Source organism: Phoxinus phoxinus, assembly GCF_949152265.1.
Source record: "Phoxinus phoxinus genome assembly, chromosome: 7".
In the NCBI taxonomy this organism is placed as follows: Eukaryota; Metazoa; Chordata; class Actinopteri; order Cypriniformes; family Leuciscidae; genus Phoxinus; species Phoxinus phoxinus.
In genome coordinates, this window is record NC_136882.1 from 17352263 (window position 1) to 17364993 (window position 12731).

Consider the following 12731-nt stretch of genomic DNA (forward strand, 5'->3'; position numbering starts at 1 on the left):
CTCTCCCCTATACATTTGAATCCATGTAAAAAAATTAATGGACATGCAGCACAATACAGTAGCCTACACACAAAAACAGGCTAAGAAAAAACATGAACATTAGCTAAACAAGAAAACGAACTGCTTTAGAGCGATTGGTTTCAGTGAACAACAAATATTAACGAACAAAATCAGGTTAACACGTTTTCCTCAAGTGGGTTTGACACAGCGCTTACGCACTGTCCACACAGGTAAATACCGCCTTTCGTGTGCAGCTCCCATACACTACTTTGTGACATGTGACACATGTCTCCTTGGTTTTATTTTAGTTTGCAGTTTCTCCTTACTTGGCACTGCCTTCTTCTCTACATCTGCGTCTGCGTCTGCTCCTGCCCGGGTCCTGGCTCTCGCACCACCAGTTGTGTGGCTTTGGATTTCATGTGGTTGGAGCGAGTTCGCTTGCCAGTCGCGTGATGAAGTCTCTCCACCAAACTTGCTCATTTGTGCACTTCTTGTACAATATAATATATTGAGCAATATAATATGCTATGCAACGTGGACACTCGATTACAAATAGCGGGAAATGTAGCGGACTTATGATATCTATAATGCGTGCGTTCAAAATGACCGCCATGGCCATTCTAGGTAAATAGTCAACTGTTTTGTGTTTTGTGATTTTAATAAAATAACAGTGTCAGAATAAAATATACACATATTAAGGAAAAGTCAGAGTCCTACAGCCACATTGATTTTATTTTAACAAAGTTATTACACTGTAAATTTTAAAAACGGTCAAAATGACTGCAGAACAATAAAACATTTTTAGAAAATCTTTTTAAAGTCTTTCCGGTAACACTTTATTTTACAGTGTCCTCGTTACATATGTTACATGTACTACTTACCATAGTAATAACATTTTGCAACTAAACCTCAACCAAATCCTATCCTACCCTAACCCTAGAGTAGCCTAAGTAGCCTATGTAGCCTACAGACACAGTATAATAAATCAGTAGCCTACTTAAATATATAATTACACTGTAACAATGACACCTTAAAACAAAGTGTAATTTGTTACTGTCTTTCCTTATTTAGGCTACTTTACATAGGCCTAAAAAAAGAAAAGAAAACCTCTGTAGTGACTGAGCGCCGTCTTCTGGTCAAGTGTTGTCACAGCAGCTGTGTGTGTGTGCGTGTGTGTGTGTGTGTGTGTGTGTGTGTGTGTGTGCGTGCGTGCGTGCGTGCAGTATATTTCCCGTCAGTGTGCGATCAGCGCTCAGTCAGTCCCGCCGCAGCGTCCACTGCGACTGCAACACGAGGAGCTGATGTGAAACACAAGTTTCAATCTGCGCTGCTTTGCTGAGCTTTTCCAGGACCTTTTACATGCATTATAGTTCCTCTGTAGCTACGGATCTGCCAGATACCGTTATTTGAACTCAGTTGATAATTCTCTGGAAATCTATGAAGGATTATCCTCATCGAAAGCCATTTCAGTTTAATATGGAAACATTTAATTCTTCATATTCAGTACGGCTACAGGGATCTTAATGCTGATGTTGTGGGAAGTTTAATGCAGATGTTGTGTGATGGTAGGATATCATCAGCTGTAAGTGAACGAGGTAAGCAAATCTGAACTCCAAATACTTTTATAGTTCGTGTTATTTGAGACTAACACTCTGCTGTTCATCATTTGTTTTAAATACAACAAATATTTTACATAGTACGTGTAGCCTATTACATGCTAATATTATATAATACAATCAATAATTAATAAACGTCTGACATAAATAAACTTAATTCCTCAAGCAGTTCTTATTATTTTAGACTAAAAACGTCCTATTTGTAATGCATCTTAACTCAGTAGGTGACCCACCGTTTGAAAGTGTATCTTCATTGCATGTCTCTTCTCTTACAGTAACCATGGCTTACACCGGAGTGCAGAAGGCTTTGAAGAGTGATAAGTTAGATGAAGCTCAAGCTCTGGCCAAAAGCTGTGCAGGCAGACCAGACTTTCTTCCCTGTGATGGACTGTCCATCTGCGCGACACACAGCCACGGAAAGTGTTTCAAACTGCACTGGTGCTGCCATTTAGGCTGGTGTCACTGTAAGTGGCCAACTTCTGACATGCAAATACATTCTATTCTATTCTATTCTATTCTATTCTATTCTATTCAAAATACATTAGGATACACTAGTAAGTGTGCACTGTTCTAAAATTAGAAGTGGTACAAAATATAATTCACTTCAAACAATAATGCAGCTGATAGTATGATTAAAGATCACTACCCAAATATAGCAGAAATAAATCTACTGTCCATCCTCTTGCAGAAATAAATAGGTTATAGTAAATACATGCATCCTTTTCCATTTTCTTGACTTTTCTTTGCTTCATGTTTTCCCTTAGTATGTTTACGAGTTGTTTAATTCATAAAAAAAAACGAAATGAATTAAAATTAATCTATGAAATGATCCCATGGTGGATTTGATGGATTTAGTGTTTTAATTCATTTTTTAATTTTAATGACATTTTATGAATTAAACAACTCGGAAACATACTTTAAGACTATAAATAAAAAAAGAACATTTTGGGCACTAGTGTTCTTTAAAATTGAGTCAAGAACCAGGGATCAATATAGAACCACTGAACCTTTTTTCCTAAGAGTGTAGAGTTTCAAATATGACATTTATTTGAACAACTCTATGCATTGCATGTATGATCACGCAACCTGTTCTGGGAACACTTATGATCTTGTAATGTCAAGCATTGTCTGGTGTCACACGGATGCTTTTTCAGCATTATATGTCTTCAGCTGTCCCTGAGCACAAGCTTGACAATTTCTGAGTAAGCAAGATGTGTAGATTTCCCCAGACATATCTCAGGAGCAAATCCATTGTGAGAGTTCAAACCTCTGACTTTGCTGACTTTATCAAAGCTTCCTGAACCTTGGCGTCACCTCTATATTCTCCAGTCGTTAGCTGGACGTGACCCTGAATCCAGCAGTCATGAGCGAATACACACAGGAAGCGTCTGCTCGGATCCTTGAGCAGGATGTTCACTTCCTCTAGTTCACGTCACTCTGACTGAGTTCAGGTCCCGAGTGATTGGGAAAGCTTTCATTGAGTTTTAAGGGAGGTAAATGTCAGTACGAGCCCTTTAGAACTGTGTGAACAGATCAAGTCGTATTTAATACCCTCTCATGACACTTCTGCCAAGGGAACTGAACTTTATTAAGTTCAGCCATCAAATAATAAAAGATTATTATCCTCAACGGCCATCACAGTAGTTTTTTTTTTAATTTCCTCTATATTTCCCTCTATATTTGATTAGGCTACTGGCCAGTTCTATGTTTGTGATTACTTTTACAACACAGATAGGGTTACTCATTTATTTATTTATTATTTTTCTAATCAATAAAAGCATGTCTGTAATCAACATCAATTCTAATGTAATACTGGTCTGATGCAGTTATGCAGTGCGTCATTGTTTGGATGCAGTTTTATCATTTTGTATGATCGTACACATCCACAGTGTGGTATATGAGGTTGCAAAATAATGAATTCGGATTGTAGGATGGGGGTAGATACTCAGTGTTTTTATTTTTTATTTGTGTAGGTCCTTTATCAGTTTGTGCACATGATGACAGCTTTAATCTGCCATTATTGCAATAGAGACAGAGCATTATGTTAATGTGTGCTCATGGTTTATCAGCCTGCACACTTGCTCTGTGAGAACTACTGACTGGTGTGCCATTGTGAAAAGCATTAAATGTACCATAAAATTACAAACACAACAAGCTCACCCTGATATATATTGTTTAGTATGCCGGATCTGTTCAATAATTCATGGCTGGAAATCCTGGAGCTTTGTTGCGTAACTGTAGAAACTAAGACTTTTGAACACCTAGCACAATTGGCGACTGCTATTCATGATTCCATTCGTGGCTTATTATCAGGGGAAGCACTTTTCATTTGATGACAGATACAGATCTTTTGGTTTAGTTGAGATGCACACTTAAAGGGATAGTTCACCCAAAAATGAACATTTTGTCATCAGTCATCATTTACTAACCTTCAAGTTGTTCCAAACCTGTATGAATTTCTTTCTTCTGCTGAACACAAAAGAAGATATTTTGAAAAATGTTGATGGACAAACAGTTGATGTTCCCAATTGACTTTCATTGTAATTTTTTTAATTTTTATATGCAAGTCAATGAAGCCCATCAACTGTTTGGTTATCCATATTCTTCAAAATATCTTCTTTTGAGGGGGAGTAAATGATGTCAGAATTTTCATTTTTGGGTGAAATATCCCTTTAAGTTCGGGGTCAGAAGTTTGTTTGTTTGCTTTTAAAGAAAGAAAGAAAGTAATGAACACTTTTATTAAGCAAGGATGCATTCATTTGATCAAAGGTTAAAGACTATTTTGAATCTATTTCAAGTAAATACCGTGGTTACACTTTACTATGACATAGTTACATTGTGCTTAGTATGCAATTAGATATACGGTTAGTGTTAGGGTGTAGTTTAGGGCTAGTTACCTGTAATAAGAAGGCCTATGCATGATTTACTGTTATTACTATAGTACTGTACATAAATGTAGTAATGTGTAACTACGTCACCTTAAAATAAAGTTAGCAATACTATTCTTTTGAATTTTCTATTTATCAAAAGAATATGAAAAAAAGCAGCACAACTGTTTTCAACATTAATAATAATAATAATAAAGTTTTCTTGAGCAGCAAATCAGTTTATTAGAAGACGCAAGTAATGATACTGAAAATCCAGCTTTACCATAACAGGATTTCCAAATAAATGACCTTTATTTTGAATTGTAATAATATTTCACAATATTTTTATTTTTACTGTATTTCCCCCCCCCCCCCCAAATACATTCAGCCTTGGTGAGCATCAGAGATTTCTTGTAAAAACATTTTTTTTTTTTAAATCTTACTAACCCCACTGAATGGGCATTCTTCTGCATTTCTGTTTCCATTCTATACAAACAGTCTTTATTGTGTTGTTGTCTTTACTGTTCTTAGGGTGCAATGAGTGCCCCAACGGGACACCGCTGTGTTATGGTGTACATTGTGATGATTTATTAACGTTGCTCTTGCACAGCACCGCACCACACATGATACCGACAGCTTTGCTGTGCTGTGTTTGGGATTGACAGTACCCAGTCATCCTCTGAGCAAATCCAGGGCTGTGGTGAGAGAGCAGAAGCTGTGAGAGTGTGTACGTGCTGCTTAGTGATGTTATGTGGCCATGTGTGAAACGTCGAGAAGGAAGCCTCCTGTTTCTGGCTCTGTGCCTGCAGCTCCAGCTGTCAAACATTGATTTCCTCTCTGAGCTCTGTTCTGGCTTGGAGATCCGGTCCTTGTCCAACAGATTTATAAAACAAAGAACCGACAGAAGTCTGTAAACGAATGCCAAACCGTACAAGTGGAACCTCTATTGTTGATTGCACATGAGAATAGTGCGGTGAAATAATTGTGTTCCGCTCAGTTGAGATAGTCGGCACCCCCGTGCAATTTGCTTCGTTTGCTCTCTTCACGGGACATTTTTGGAATCTCATTAGAATGTAATGAGTTTGTTTTGCTTTTGTGTTTCTTTTGTTGTCTTTGCTTTTCTTAGCCAGATATGTTTATTAAGTTACTCTCGTGAATTTGATACAGAAATCATAAGGGCTGCAGGAATTGTTTGCTAGAACTACTATTACTTGTAGAAATTTCAACATTTATATATCCATTTATTAATAATATACTGTATTAGTATTAGTAGTATCTGTTTCTTTACACTGATGTTGTGTGATTTTATTAAAATATTGCAGTATATATTATTATTTTGTATGTCAGTACAAAAAGAGGATGTAAAATGCAGCACAAATAAATTGACAATTTTGAACTTTTTGAATCTGAATGAATATCCACTAAAATTAATCAAACTCCCTGTAGTGCTTGATATGAGAGAGTCATTCAACTTTTTACTTGAAAAACTACTCCCATGCTGTTTTGAAATGTAGTTTAGTTATAGTGTAACTACTTTTAGTTAGTTAAACCCTGGAATAGTCATCTGTTTACAGCACCAAACACAAGATATTTGACAGTTGCTGTCAAATGCATTCTTAAGTGACCTGTATAAATCCGTTCTGGGGAAGTGAATGGGATGGATGGGGCTACTGTCATATTTGATCTCTGTAGAGCTGACTCCTGTATAATTCAGGGGATGCTTTTGAGAAAGAGAAAGACAGAGGGTATGAGAAAGACCCTTAGACAGAGAGATATGAGACAAGAGACTTACTGACAAAGGCCATGAGCGAGTAAGTGGATGTGGATCTGGGCCTTAGATAACAGGGGATTAGTGTTGTCATAGATGTCCTGATCACACCCCGGCTGGATTCTGCAGATGTGTGGAACGAAACGGAAATTAACTGTATGGTGCTGTCTTTCCCACCCTCTCTGGACTTTTCATTTTGAACGTTTTTTAACAAAGGGGAGCAAAAAAAAAAAGAAAAAGATAAATGAGACAAAAAATACAGTATATGGATCTTTTATGGAAAAGAAGATTTTATTTTTTTATATTGAAATATAGGCCCGGTTTCACAGACAGGGCTTAGATTAAGCCAGGATTAGGCCTTAGTTCAATTAGGAAATTTAAGTAGCTTTTATAAAAGTGAGAAGAAAAAAAAAACATTACTGGTGTGCATCTTGAGACAAAACAATGGCAGTGACATATTTTAAGATATCTCAGTGTAAGTTTCTTTCAGTTATGACAGCTCAATCATGCATTTTAGTCTGGGAATACGTTTTAGCTTTGTCTGTGAAACCGGGGGATAGTATTTTAACAAAGCTGCAAAGAAGAGTTAAATCAGAATCATCATATTATTGACACCAAAACCATGAACACATTCACACATGAAGGAATAAAATGACATACAAAAAACTGCTTTATATTATTTAAACGTGGGGTCAAAAATGCCCATGTAGTGAATTTTATTTAAACATATTATAAAATAAAAGATACAATATCTATCTTGTTATCAGTACAACCTTTAAAACAAGTTTGTATTTGATATCTCACATGTGGTTTCAGTTCATTATATTCTATTCTAGGTCAAGCTGGTTTAGTATGGGTTTACTGTCTGCAGACACCAGAGCTGTCAGATTAGATCTGTATTACAGTGAATGTTGTTTAATGTGTAGCTAATAAAAAAGTATTTTTTGGTGATTTTCTTTTCAAATCAGATATTAAAATGTGAAGAAAACACTTCCATATCCAAAATTTGGAACAGAGATTCCATTTAAAATTTACTATGACGGCAAACAATGGAAAGATAATATAATAATATTATATTATATTATAAAAGACAGTCCAATTATGTAAAAGTATATTTGAAGTATTTGACGTAAATGGCCCTTAATTAAAAAGTAAATAAGAAACAACCAGGTGTACATATCAAAGCCTATTTAACATTCAGCATCTTGGCAGTTGCACTATTACTCATTTCATAACCAATCAAAACAGAGGTAATTTATAGTATACATAGACGTTTAAAGCTACAGTAACAAAGGAAGGGTGGAAAATGATCATGCAAAACTCTTTTTGGGGCAAGAAACATTGACCTTAACATTGTGTAGAATAAGCATTAATGTGTAGAATAAGCATTACCCCTTTCAGTGAAAGTAGTGTTCCTGCACTGTAATACAACCTCAGTGGATTACAGCATAACCTTCTATTTGGATAATTCATTTTTTATCTCTATTTTTTATATAAATTATTATTATTATGTAATGAAATATGTTTCAATGAATTACACTTGACTATTTTAGATTTTGATTTCTTTTCTGACAGCAAGTCCAAAGATGAACTAAACTGGTGTGTGGCAGTTTCATTAGTATGTAGATAGACGCCACAGGTTTTTGGATAACTGTCTCATACTGATGTATATGCTTTAATGAAAACAAAAATAGATTTATTTGTAAATGATGATGACTTTCAGACCAGAGGCTGCTGGCATTAATACTGCAGTGCACTGCAAGAGATTATACATAATTGTATATCCTGTGAGTTTTAATGCAATGCATATCTCTTTTTTTTTTTTTTTAGTTACCCTTAAAGTTTTGCTAGCTAAATATTCTCAAAGCATTAGTTTGAATTTACTGCTTGCTTCAGCCTTGTTGAGGTACTACAATTTTAGTACACAGATTAGTATGTGCTTTCTGATAGATATTCAGGTAATGATCTCATTTTACTCTGTCTGTACAGGTAAATATGTGTACCAGCCCATGACCAATGTGGCTCAGCTACCCAGCACACCTGTGCCGGTCGCTCCATCTGACTGTACCAACACCATTGATCTGTCCATCTCTCTGACTGAACGCTTCCTCCGCATCTCCCCCTGTTTCCTGCCACCTCCTTGTCCCGAGTCCCCGAAATACTGCAACATTGCCGAACTGTTTATCGACGACTACATTGTCAAACGCATCAACGGTAAGATGTGTTACGTTCAGCGGCCCCCAGTTCCAACGGAGGCTCCTCTTAGCCCACCTCAGATAAACCCTGCTTGTCTGGTAGCACATAAACAGCACACTGAAGACAAGCAGACAATTAAGGAGAGTGTTAAAGGACCAAAAATGGGCCACTGCTCTTCGCCCTCCAACTCTGAGGACTCGGGAATCAATGCTTTGGGAGGTCACTATCTGGAGTCCTATGAGGAAGAGTCTGAGGAAGAGGACGAACTTAGCATGGATGGACACTCTAGTCCAGGAAGTCTATGGGACCATGATGAATGCACATTACTGTCCCCTTCCAAATCCATTGTGGAGATTATTGAAAATATTGAAACTACTGTGTGATATTTACAGACTGCATATTTTCTTTTTCTGTTGTTTTCACATCTCTCTCTCTCTCTCTCTCTCTCTCTCTCTCTCTCTCTCTGACAAGATTAACTCATTGTGTTAAAATAAATATTGTATGTAGAGGAAAATACTACACCCATAAAGACTTTGCTACACTTTACATTTGTCTCTAATCTATATTGCTGTTCTCATTGTCATATGATCCTATGTTCAAGGTTTATCAGCACAGTTCTTGACTTTAATTCTGCACTAATGAAGACATTTTGGGGGAAAAAATGAACCAAATACCATTATTGAGTGAGTACTGGATATGACAATGTTGATGGGTATGACCATGTTTATATATTTGGTCTTGATATAATAGAAGTGCTACGCTGCTGCTGCTGCTGCTGTTGGGTATTTCTGCTGCTGCAGAGCAAGAACGGGACTTGCTACTGCCAATACATATACACGACACGCTGCTAAGTAAGACATGCTGTTGCTGTACAATATAGCGTACAAATTGCCCGTAGCATATCTATACAGGTGGAGCTGGGGAAGGTGGAGGGTTTCTTAAAGCGCTCTGCCCTGCTAAGACAAATGTTAACCAAGTATTTGAAGGTTGAGCACTTGAGCTCATTGGCTACTGATACAGCAGAAACCAATCAGCTGTGCCCTATAGAGAATGTTGTGATTTCAAGCAGATTGAGTTAAGGTCCTATTAGCCTGCACCATCTAGAGTATCATGACAGAACTTTGTATTAGTTTATCAATTCATTCAAAATGAATTGAGGAACTGGGGGTAATTCGTTCAAAATGAATAATTTTTTGAGTGGACAGGTTTTTGTGGGATATTTTGTGTTTACGTCATTCGTCCTTCCATTTTTAAGTCATGTCAGTAAACCAAGCAAAGATGGTCGGGCTACTATTGTGCCAGACTTTCTTTTTACTATCAATAAATTGTTGTGTAGCTAGTAAGATATGGTGATTACATGCAACCATGCAACTCCAAACCATCAGATTAATTTGCGCAGAAGAGCAGTGTTGACTCATAACCAACATAAAAAGATAGGTGTGTTTGCGGAGCTGCAAGACCGATCAGAGTATAACTTCAATGTACTGTGAGAGGGGTTAGAGAGCAGACGGTTCTGTATGCTTTCGAATCGCTCTCGCGTCACTTTGATGTCATACATCGGTCGGTCTGCACAGCGCTGCTTTAAGTTGAACACACCTAATAACTTTTTTAGTAACTTGCAACTTACTTGCCACCACTGATGGCGATAGAGAGGCCAATGTTTTGTAGTGCAGCTTTAAGAAAAACAACAAATGAATGACACCTCTGCTCTTAAAACTGTTTCACCTCATTATAACAGATTGAAACCAGTTGACCAGTATGGAGTTAAATGTGAAATATCTGCCACCTTGGACCCTTCTCTGTGGATATCTCATTCTCACTGAAGGAGTGCTGTTTTCATGAGTTTAGAGTATAGAAGTGATGAAGCTGGCATCTCGACAACCATCATCGAAGAGGTCAGTGCTTTAGATGTAATTTTTCATGTTCTTTTAAAAGGGCAGAGTAACAGACAAGGTATAACGTTTATTTATCCATTATGTGTGTTCCCTGAAATCAAACCCATGGAACTACAGTGGCAGGTGCAATGAAGACATTTTGGCATTTCTTTATCAGGTTCACCATTCCTAATAGTTTGGGAGAGAGAAAAGGGGTTTGCTGGCTTTGATAATTTAACAGTCTCTAACTCTAAGTGCTGAATATGACTGGCTTTTCGAATGACCAATCAAAGCCCTCTGCAGTGCCGACATAATGCATTTTCATCACGGTTAATCCTATTCCAACACACAGAACATGAATAGGGCACATCATGAACATTGGATGCAAATTATATTCTTGCCGTTATAATTGATATTAGTCATAAAATGTTCCCAGCAATTATGGCCATGATCGTCAAATCCTTTCCGTCAGTTCTCTTGCCAGGTCTAACAATCAAAATAGCAGGTGTCTTTTGATATAAAGGTTTCTTTTAGTTCTAGAGTCATTATCTTTAATGTTATGGATGGTGCTCACTCACTGAGAAGCTTTTTCGGTAATGCTTTAGATTATAACCCGGAAAGTACTGCGTAATTAAAGCGATTTTACATTGTAACTTAAAGTGTACCTATGAAGTACTTACATGTAAGTATAAGGGAACAATATGTAAAGTTTAGGGAATAAAGGGGTAACCACCAGGAGAATTAAAAAAATATATATTTGTACTGTAAGTATTATAATACTAATGGGTACTTATTCTACTATTATGATACAAAAATCTAACATTTGGGAGCAATTTAGCAAGAGAATACACTGTGTACCTTTTTGTAATAATTGTGTACCAGTAGATACGGGCTTTTTAAAAATGACAGGGTACATATCTACGCATTTATACAGTAATCTTTTTAACAAAAGTGCACTGGAAACTAAAACAATTGCAACTTTTGCTTAAACATTGGGGAAAGATACGCTTGTTTCAAGTGGTGCTTGTTACCCTCTTGTTCCATGTAGTTACAGGGTAAGTGTGACCTTGCGGGCCGTAAATTAAAGTGGTGCTTGTTACCCTCTTGTTCCATGTAGTTACAGGGTAAGTATGACATTGCGGGCCGTACATTAAAGTGGTGCTTGTTACCCTCTTGTTCCATGTAGTTACAGGGTAAGTACAATACAAATACATACACAATCTAATATCACTGACTCGGAAACCTTTATCTTAAAAACAGACAAAAACAGATTTACAACAACAAATCAAACAAATCAAAACAGATTTACAACACTTATTTTTCGTTTAAAACTGCTTTTTTAAATCAACAATTCGTTTCAAAACTCTTGACAGAAAGTAGCACGTTTTGCCCCCCCTTTTGTCTCTTGCTTGGCTTCTTCCTTTTGTTCCTCTTCTTTTTCTTTCTTTCCACTGAGGAATCTGAAGAAGAAATCCTGTCTCTTGCTATTCTGCATTATGTATTAAAAGAAAATGCAGTACACCCAGAAATACGTCCTCACCATTTACTCATATTTTACCCTCATGCCATCCAAGATGTAGCCTATACGACTTTACTTCTTCAGATTAACACAAATGGAGGTTTTGAGAAAAATAAAAAAACATCTCTGGGAATACATATACTTCAAGCTCACGTGTTCCTAAAAGTTTGAGCATCAATCAGCAAATACTGCAATAACTGTAGTAATCCATTCAACCCCAATGGATGTATCAAAATCTTCTGAAGTGAAACGATAGGTGTTTGTAAGAAAAATTACAATATTTTTAACTTTTTAAATCTAGACTATCATTTCAGACCAACTGTAATAATTAGTTTTTCAAATAAAGTTTTCAGAGTCAGTTATATTAGATTGTGTGCATGTATTTTATTGTACTCACCCTGTTAACTACATGAAGCAAGACGGTAACAAGCACCACTTTAATTTATGGCCTAAAATGTCACACTTACCCTGTAACTACATGGAACAAGAGTATATTTCATTTAATTATTTTTTTTGCAACTGTATAAATGCATAGATATGTACCCTGTAATTTTTAGAGAAAAAGATTGTTGTATAATAATAGTAGAATAAGTACCCCTTATAGTTCTATACTTACAATATAAATATTTTTTAAATTATCCTGGTTGTTACCCCTTTATTCCCCAAACTTTACATATTGTTCCCTTATACTTACATGCAAGTACTTGTACACTTTAATTACAGAAAGTTATGCTGTAAATTTGTCTTAATTACGCAGTACATTTTCATGATTACACACCTAAATGCTGTTTCTCAATGTCAAGGATACTTTCTTGGCAGGACTGGTCCTTCCAAGTCATTTCCTTCAGAGGCTAGGCGAGGCTCCTCTTTAGCATTCGGAGAACACGTAAA

The 12731-nt window shown here is 36.5% G+C and overlaps 1 protein-coding gene across 1 annotated transcript; it reads left to right on the plus strand.

Moving 5' to 3' along the window:
- The first annotated feature begins 1191 nt into the window (after window positions 1-1191).
- Window positions 1192-8992, plus strand: LOC307002031 (UPF0524 protein C3orf70 homolog B). The gene is made up of 3 exons (XM_079619245.1): window positions 1192-1595; window positions 1892-2080; window positions 8241-8992. Exons 1-3 carry the CDS (start codon window positions 1547-1549, stop codon window positions 8828-8830), a joined length of 828 nt encoding a protein of 275 aa, XP_079475371.1. The 5' UTR covers window positions 1192-1546; the 3' UTR covers window positions 8831-8992.
- The last annotated feature ends 3739 nt before the right edge of the window (window positions 8993-12731 follow it).

What these genes read in the sequence shown, in the direction of transcription:
- LOC307002031 (XM_079619245.1), top strand. Translation starts at nt 1,547, where the DNA reads ATGCAGATGTTGTGTGATGGTAGGATATCATCAGCTGTAAGTGAACGA. An exon ending in ATCAGCTGTAAGTGAACGAG is followed by an intron (nt 1,596 to 1,891) that starts GTAAGCAAATCT and finishes CTTCTCTTACAG; the next exon opens with TAACCATGGCTTACACCGGA. An exon ending in CCATTTAGGCTGGTGTCACT is followed by an intron (nt 2,081 to 8,240) that starts GTAAGTGGCCAA and finishes CTGTCTGTACAG; the next exon opens with GTAAATATGTGTACCAGCCC.